We start from the raw sequence: 8379 nt of genomic DNA, 5'->3' as shown, positions 1-8379 counted from the left end.
TTATTGATTATTCCTTATTTTCTAGTCAAATTGATACGATGGTCAGTAATCCATGAACCTACATTTTTATTAGGATAAAATTCGGGACATTTGTATTAATAATTAATGAATTATCATCTTGTTAAAATATATGTTGGTGAGCATTCTATCAGATTGCTGTACATAATATTTTCCTATCATTAAAGATTTCTATTGTGAACAAATATGTTTTTTTTCCCCTTCCTTTTCTTATTACCAGATGGTTTTCAAGTGAACATGACACATTTTATCCTGAAGTTATTAAATTTATTTTCTTCTTTCCTTGAAAAAAAAAATCAGTCTTTTAATTAAAAATAAATTTTTCAGCATTTTAGAATAAAATTGATTATTTGAATCAGCGTTTCTTAAACTTCGAACTATGATTCTAAGTAAGTCAATATGGAGATGAAAAATCTTCTATAATTTTCTTCTTTGAAATCCTTTTATAATCATTAGTTAAGATCATCTTACTTGGTAACATTTTATTAACACTTTCATGAATATAATTCATGAATTATTAATCTTTTAATTGTTACTTTCTGATACTTTATTTTCAAATTTAGAATCATGGATAAATTTTTAATAAAAATTTTCTTTTCCTAAAAGTTGAAAAAAAAAATGAAGAAGCCCTTAACTTAATAATAAATTTATATTAACAACAATGAATTTTAATTACATAAAGCATCAGGGATTATTTATAATTTTAATACTTAAATCATTTTTTAGGCTCTTTGAAAACTAAATATTAAAATTGCTGGTATATTAATGTAATTTATGTGTAGAGTCGCATCTTTGTTGAGTGTTATCGGTGTATAATGTAGAATTTATTTTACCTTTTAAACGATATTTTTTTCTTGTGTAAAAAAAAATTAAATTGTTGCATTTAAAACAAATATTTAAATAACATTTCTGCATTGGATTAAATCTAGCTATTCTTGGTTGTTAATTGATACTTAATATGATTTTGAATTTGAATTGAAAATATTTTATGGTAGAAATTTCAAACTATTGATATTTCTTGATGATATCTTACCTAAACATTCATAAATATAAATAAAAAGTAGCTAAAATGACCCTATTACAGTTTTTATTAATCATGTCAAATGTTATTTGAACAATCAGTGGAAAAAAGGCATGCGAGTTTGTTTAGAATATTAATTGTGTTTAATTCTCTTATGAATAACTTGATGTTCTTAATTTCTTTAACAAAGTATTGTTAAGCATCAAATTGTGATAAATAACAATGAATGTAATTTTCATAGACTTACATTTGTTCTGCTTATTTTTACATGAATCAAGTTGGCACATGATGGCACAACACTAGTAAAAACCTAAACATCAAAGCCATACATCATCATAAGTGTCGGTAATAATCAGTGTCTTTCTTTCTTTTTTTAGTTTAGTTCCAACAGTAGAAAGAAATCACTATTAAATACTAATTGCATTTGGTGACCATCGCTAGGAATATTGGTTATATTTCACTTTAGCTAAATCATTTAGATATAACTTTATATCCATGATGCTAGCCAATTATCAGATTTTAAAACCATGTTATTTTAGCTGTCTTATAAATATTCTGTTCATTGTGAAAATGAAAATACTTGATGGTCATAGGACACCATAGTGATATTCATAAATATGTAGTTTATCTCTCTTCTAAATTTATTTACCGAAATAATGAAAAGCATTTGAATTTCAGTGCAACAATGTAATCTGTTGTTCAAAATTAGGTAAAAAAAACTTGCCAAAATTCAGGAAAAATACACATTATTAAGTTATTATCAATGAAAAGCAATAGTTACAATGAAAAGCATTTGAATTTCAATGTAATCTGTTGTTAAAAATAAGGTAATATATATATATATATATATATATATATTTTAAAAAATACTTGCCAAAATTCAGGAAAAATACACATTATTAAGTTATTATCATTAAAAAATGAGTTTAAAAATTTTGAAACTATGTAGAATTCACATCTGTGCAATAATATTTATAGCGGAAGAACACTAACATTCAGCGTAATTTTTAAGTAATTGAAGTTTGTAGAAATTTTATTTCATGCTGATACTAATTTTTCTGTCATAATTTTTCATTTGGAATATAATGACTTCTTTATACTTATTTTTTATTACTTTTAAAAAATATTGTTCAGAATTAATATTTTGCAGCACCGATTAATAACTTGAATCATTATTTCAGATTATTTGTATCAAATAAATTTAATTCTTATTTATCTAGCGAATTAATTGTATCAAGTGAATTTAATTCTTTTTTATAAGGATATATGAGTCTAAAATTATTAATGGATATTTTTAATTTAATTAATTAAAAAATTAGTTTGATTTCAAAAATTTATAAATCTGTTTTTCTACTGCTAAATGAATAATATTATCGAAAACTATGCTGCTCTCTCATTCCATTACTATCTCCTTGAGATTATAATTGTTATCATGTTCTTCCAAAGCATACAAAATGACCTGTAGCAACTGTAACTACTAAATAATTATCACTTCTTTATTATTTTTTAAAGATGATTAAAGTACCACTGATGATCATTTGTTTTACCTTGTAGTTTAATATTGCCAGGGCTTGGTTCAAATCCTGCTTTAAGTCATCAGTGTTTGTGGTATAATATTAAGGGCTTTATTGCAACTTCTTTGTAAGATCATACACTAAACTAATTGAGCTATTGTTATATATTAATCTTATAAATCAAGATATTGTTACGAATTTGTAATATTGCTTCCCAGCACAGTTAGTTTCATCGTAGGAAAGACCATTTTATAATCAGCTCTACGATCAGCTGTTGATAGGATGATGGATCAGTGACCCCCGGGTTTGTCCCAAAGTGAATGATACTAGAATGTTCCAAGAATTTTGATGAATGGACCGGTAGGAGCTGGTTTTTTTGGTTTTCACTGTAACATCTGTATTTCGTTTTACATTATATGAAAATCACATAGCCAAATCTTATGACCAATTATCATTATGCTTGTTTAGCATAATGACAAATTCAATAAATCTTTACTATCTTATTGATTGGATTATTCATTGAATCCATATTGGAATTTAACCTTGTCATCTATAAATGCCGGATACAGATTATGATATTTTTACAAGGATTATGTGTAAAGGTTTAAATGGAGTACTCATAATATCAGCTTAATATAAATTTGTCTATTTGCACATTTGGTTTCTTATTATATTTGATGGGTATCAATATGATTTTATAATTGGTTTCTAGTAAATTTTGTCTCTGATTACATTTTTAAAAAATTCTAAATAGGATTGTTCTGTTATTTTGTCATGTTAGATGCGAATTATGTTTATATTCTACGTAAAATACCGAGTCGGTCAAATTTCATTAATAAACTGGATTCAATATATTTTGCAGTTTGTATTCTTTTAACATGGGACAGCCAGCCTGATTCTTGAAATATTTATTTTTCCAAAATTCAAATCGACGCCTCCATTTCCGACATGTTACGCATCGCATGTAAATTTTATACCAAACTTAAATTTGCACATAAATGGTGTACAAATGATGCCATTTTTTTTTTTTTTTTTTTTTTTTACATATGTTTGATTTGCATAGATATTTTATTGTGTTGCTTCATAAGAAAACACCAAAAGGACAATATCACAAAATATAATACATTATTATTCTTTTACTAGATACAGTGAGTCAGTCAGTCCAATGAATCTTGACTTGGTGTATCAGGAGGCCGACCGATGATCTGCGAGAAAAGTGTCACTGGGGGTCGACGCTTGGGGTATAGTCTGTTTCGGCAAAACCGCAGCACCTCGCACGAAAGGTCACCCACTCGCCACTCACGGCGAAGAATTTGGCTATACACCCGAGATATCTGGAAAAAAGGATACTCAATAAGAATCAATAATATTATTATTTTTTAATAAAAGATTATAACAGTAATGCTTTACGAAAATTCCATTTAATTGAAAAATAGAACTAATTAAATATCTTTGGAGGAAGCCCAGTGAATTATTACTTCTGAAGAAAAAGCATCAAAGGTGAAAATAAACGCCAGAATGCAGTCTAGAAGTAGAGAAGAAATACCTGTGTTAGAAAGTGCATATGTTTTAATCTTAAGTGATTTCTGGAATAAATAAATAATAAGAAATAATTAGAAATATCAAATAAGATACATTCTGCGAAAAGCACTATCTTTCCAATTTCAATTTTATGGGATTTAACTGCTCTGGTCTGTGATTATGGGAAATACGCGCTTCTCAGTAGTTCTGAAAATTTGATTTAATGCAAGTCGAAAGGGGTTTCATTAAAAAGGGAGAGAGAATTTTGTATGATTTAGAAGCATTGTATTGCTTTAAAAAATACATTAAAGTTTCATTCTTAATATTAATTTACACGCAAGGGAATATTACAGAAACACTTTCTTCAAAAATAAGCTTGGAGTGTTCAATAGTTACTGAATAAAGCTAGAGTTTGTTGAAATTATTCTAAAAAAATAGATGCCCATCATTCGATACTTATCTCCAAAGTACTGCCATTACAAATGGCAAGCAAATATTCATGCAAGTTTTGCTGTTCATGGGTAAATTTATTAGGAAGCATAGGTCATTTATTGTTGATTAGGAAAATTAAAATAGGAAAAGCATCCTTGATACAATTTTCACCTACTGTAACTTCTTGCATATATGATGAATAAATGAATCCCAATAAGATGATAACTACATTTGAGCCGGCACTCCTGCTCTAACTTACGCAGCATTTGACGAACGAAGTCAGATTTAGAGTACACTATTTAAATATTTAACATATTTTTGTCAAAATCGTTTTCTGCGATCAAAACCTTACCACCATATCATCTAGTTCTAAATCTCACAGATTTGGAAAAATCACCTTTAAGCTGAACGATCATAGCACCAAGAAAGGAGTAATTGAAACAAACAAACAAAAAATTCTCTCGGCAAGCTGGAAGGCAAAAGTAGATTTTTTTTTTTTATAACCTAGATTGTTTTCAAATTCCTTTTAACTTTATTTTTGATATTAAATCTTTTCGATGGACCAAGAAATAAATACTGGATTTCAAATGTCTAATTCTAATGGTTAATAAAAGTTTATCTTTTACATGAATCGTCACAAAGAAAATACAGTTTTAGAATATGATTTAGTTTATTTTGAAAGGTGGCATTGAGATAAAATAAACTTTCTCATATTGTCATTCACAAAATAAAGATTATAATAAAACATTCTTTTAAAAAACTGAAGTGCACATAGTTTTGGAATTTTCATAATTTGTGCATAAATTGCTAATACTTGTTTCTGCTCTTGTATTTTTATTTAATTAGTTTTTTTCAAGCAATTAAACGAGATTGGAAATCATTTTTCAGTTGCTACGTTTTCAATTGATAGTAGTTTTCTTAGAAGAATGGCCGATACAGATTTGCAGAAATTTTTCCCAAAATCAGATAATGGCAAGCATTGCAAAAGATATCTTTCTATAAGAATTTACCAAAAATCGTGTTTCCTTTCCAAATGACATAATTATTTGGATTTTGCAGTATCTTCTTATTTTAGTTCGGTATAGTGTATCTGTTGAGATTTTGGTAGCTGCTGTAATTGAGATTAAGTCAGAAAAAAATGGATCCTCACCTCATTGAGTTGTTCGTGGCCCAAGGTGTAGAGTATGAGTGTTTGCAGGTCGGCCATGCTGGCTGCCAGCCACATAATGCTCACTCTTAACTGTAAATCGCCGTTCCCACCGTCATCCGCTTCCACGGCTACCCATCGACCACTCTACAAAGGAGATATAACCAGTTAATCCTATCTGAGAAATCCAAAACTTAATCATTCGCCAATTCTAAAAAGGGTGGAACTTCTTTATCAGTTGTGGCTCACGTGATGACGTTATGGGGGTTGCTGCAATTTTTAATCTTCTTTCAACAGTGATATTCACTTATTCTATTTTTATCCAGTGGAATAATGCAATTACAGGTAATATATCTCGATTCATAGTAGACATCAGAATATATTTAATTGAAAGACAGACTCCAGGCTGTGATTTAGTAGCAGAGATTGCTGAGGTAAAAATGAAAATAATTATTGCATCTTTCTTTCGGTGTACTATATTTTTTAATGAAAATGCAATCATTGATTTTTTTTAAAAAAAAATCTGTTCTTTGGGTATCTTTCAATTTACTTTAAGTTAAGTCTTCTTAAACTATAAATCATGACTCCAAATAAAATCGTTCTCATTAGAATTGGAGATGCGGAAATTTTTGAAATGCTTTCTATTAGATTTCACAACATTTGCAAGTGAAAGTACTAAAAAAAAATCATCTGGATTCCAAAAGATTTCATTCAAATTTGAGTACATTAAGGAATTATTTATAATTATTTTTTATTTATCATTAATAATTTTTCATTTTCGTTTTTATTTCACATTTTGGAAGACACCAGCAATGGACAACCGTTTAAAACTCCACTACTATTAACCCTTGCTACTGTATTTTTCAACAATACTTATATGTGAGGAAAAAGTTTGTGATTCACTCAAAAGAAGGAAATAAGAATTGGCTGAAAATACTTCACTTAAGAAGTCCACCCTCTCTCCCCTCTATGCCAAGAGGCAAACTTCAGTTTGAAAAAATAACGCAAATGAAGCAATTTTTAACTATAATTTTATCTTATGTTCCCCTGGAAGAGTGAAAATGTTGGAAGGTAAATAGCAATAGTTTGTAAAGGGATTTAAATATTCCATTCAAATTAAATAAATGATTTAATTTATGCACTGAAAAAAAGTTAGGAATTCTACAATTTTATGTTGCTTTATACGACCCCCTCCCCCTTTACATCAATAAATCAAATGACTTCTCCACTTTGAAAAATCAAATATTTTGCAGAATTTGCTTCGCTGTAGAAAATAAGCAAATATTTTAGTTCTTGTTTTTTTTAAAAATGTTTTATAAATGGTTATTAGTTGAAATATTAAAAAAATTGAATTTCGTACTGGAAATAAAAATTTTATTTTATAAAATGAATCTCATAAGTGGTGCAGCGAAGGGCAGTATGTATGTCTGTGTACCAATCTTGCGTGGTTCTTCGAAGAAAAAAATATTGTGTTTACATCTTATTTTATTTATAAGGCAATTGTATTTTAGTTTCGTAGTTAAGCTGAACGAATTCTTTTTTTTTTTTTTTTCGTTTTGTCTAAAACGTCTTTATGTTTTTTCAAACTTACAAAATCAAACTTTTCAACCATCATGTACCACTCACTAGCCAGATTATAATATCGAATTTCATCATACTGAAATTTTAATGTTTCTTGTTTCGATTTATTTTTGAAATGAAGTAATTCGAAAATATTGCTGATATTTTGATATTCTTTTTTTTTATATTTATCTGCAAAAATATTTTTAAAATGAGTTTTTACGAATTTTTTTAATAATTTTTCTTTAAAAATAATTAATAAATTAAAATGATAAAAACAAGAACTATTTTCTTCGGAATTTAAATTTATTTGACAGTTATCTTAATTTTAGTGGATTTTCATGTAATTTCTAAAAAGTTGATGAAATCTATACTTTAAGCAAAGTTGGTAATCCATTATCATATCTATCGACTTAACCTAAAATCAACGAATATAATGACGGTTTGAAGCGAACGATGTAATATCATTTAGTCCTGGTCATTTATTGTTATTCTGCCATTGATGCGCTTTTCAATTTACTTGGTGGTTAGATCGAGAAAATTTCTTCAAGTAAAGACAAGGTAGCGACAAGCAGAATTCCAGTTATTTTTTAAAAAATATTATCACTTACCGTCGACTTCTGCATGGACGGCGAATCATCATCAATGGATGAAGGAGTCCGATCAATGGAGATGGATGCTTCCACTGATTTGTGCCGCCTTTCTCTGAAGCGGGCTTTGAAAGGCACAGGGAGGTTTGGATTGACGCCATCGTATGAGTAGGCCTTCAGATGTCCGTTACTTGATGTCACCATCATCTTTTTTCCGGTCAAGTTCACCAGCACTGTCTCGGCTGCTTCGGAAAGGGGAGATTTCGTGTACAGAGAAGCTGGAAAAATATTTTTTTTTTCATTTCTCATGTGCTCAGCGAAAAAAATCCGTCCACAAGTGATTTCAACAGAAATGATTGTTTTTTATAAGTTCTGAAGATACAATTAGTTTTCGTTAGGAATAACCTCCAGTTTAGACAGAAAAAAATGCAAGTTTCTGTTTCAACATCGTAAGAAATAAACATATGTAGAGAAAATCATTCGTATTAACTCAAGAGAGTAATGCGTGTCGGTAGTTCTCATTCCACTTAGTGACATCTAGCCAAAATCTGGAATCAAGACCATGATAAAGAAGAA

General features: G+C 28.6%; 1 protein-coding gene across 2 annotated transcripts in view; it reads right to left on the bottom strand.

The window, feature by feature from the left end:
- Positions 1–3661: 3661 nt before the first annotated feature.
- LOC129965742 (uncharacterized) overlaps positions 3662–8379 on the bottom strand; it is a 56872-nt gene continuing 52154 nt past the window's right edge. For both annotated transcript variants that reach the window (XM_056079889.1, XM_056079890.1), the window contains exons 14-16: positions 7825–8081; positions 5657–5800; positions 3662–3887 (exon numbers count right to left, since the gene is read on the bottom strand). In XM_056079889.1, coding sequence (XP_055935864.1) covers positions 3711–3887; positions 5657–5800; positions 7825–8081 — 578 coding nt within the window. In that variant the 3' untranslated portion in view covers positions 3662–3710. The remainder of the gene's footprint in view (positions 3888–5656; positions 5801–7824; positions 8082–8379) is intronic.

This window comes from Argiope bruennichi, chromosome 4, assembly GCF_947563725.1.
Source record: "Argiope bruennichi chromosome 4, qqArgBrue1.1, whole genome shotgun sequence".
Lineage (NCBI taxonomy): Eukaryota > Metazoa > Arthropoda > Arachnida > Araneae > Araneidae > Argiope > Argiope bruennichi.
The sequence above is the reverse complement of the archived record's forward strand: the minus strand, read 5'-3'. Positions and strand labels throughout refer to the sequence as shown.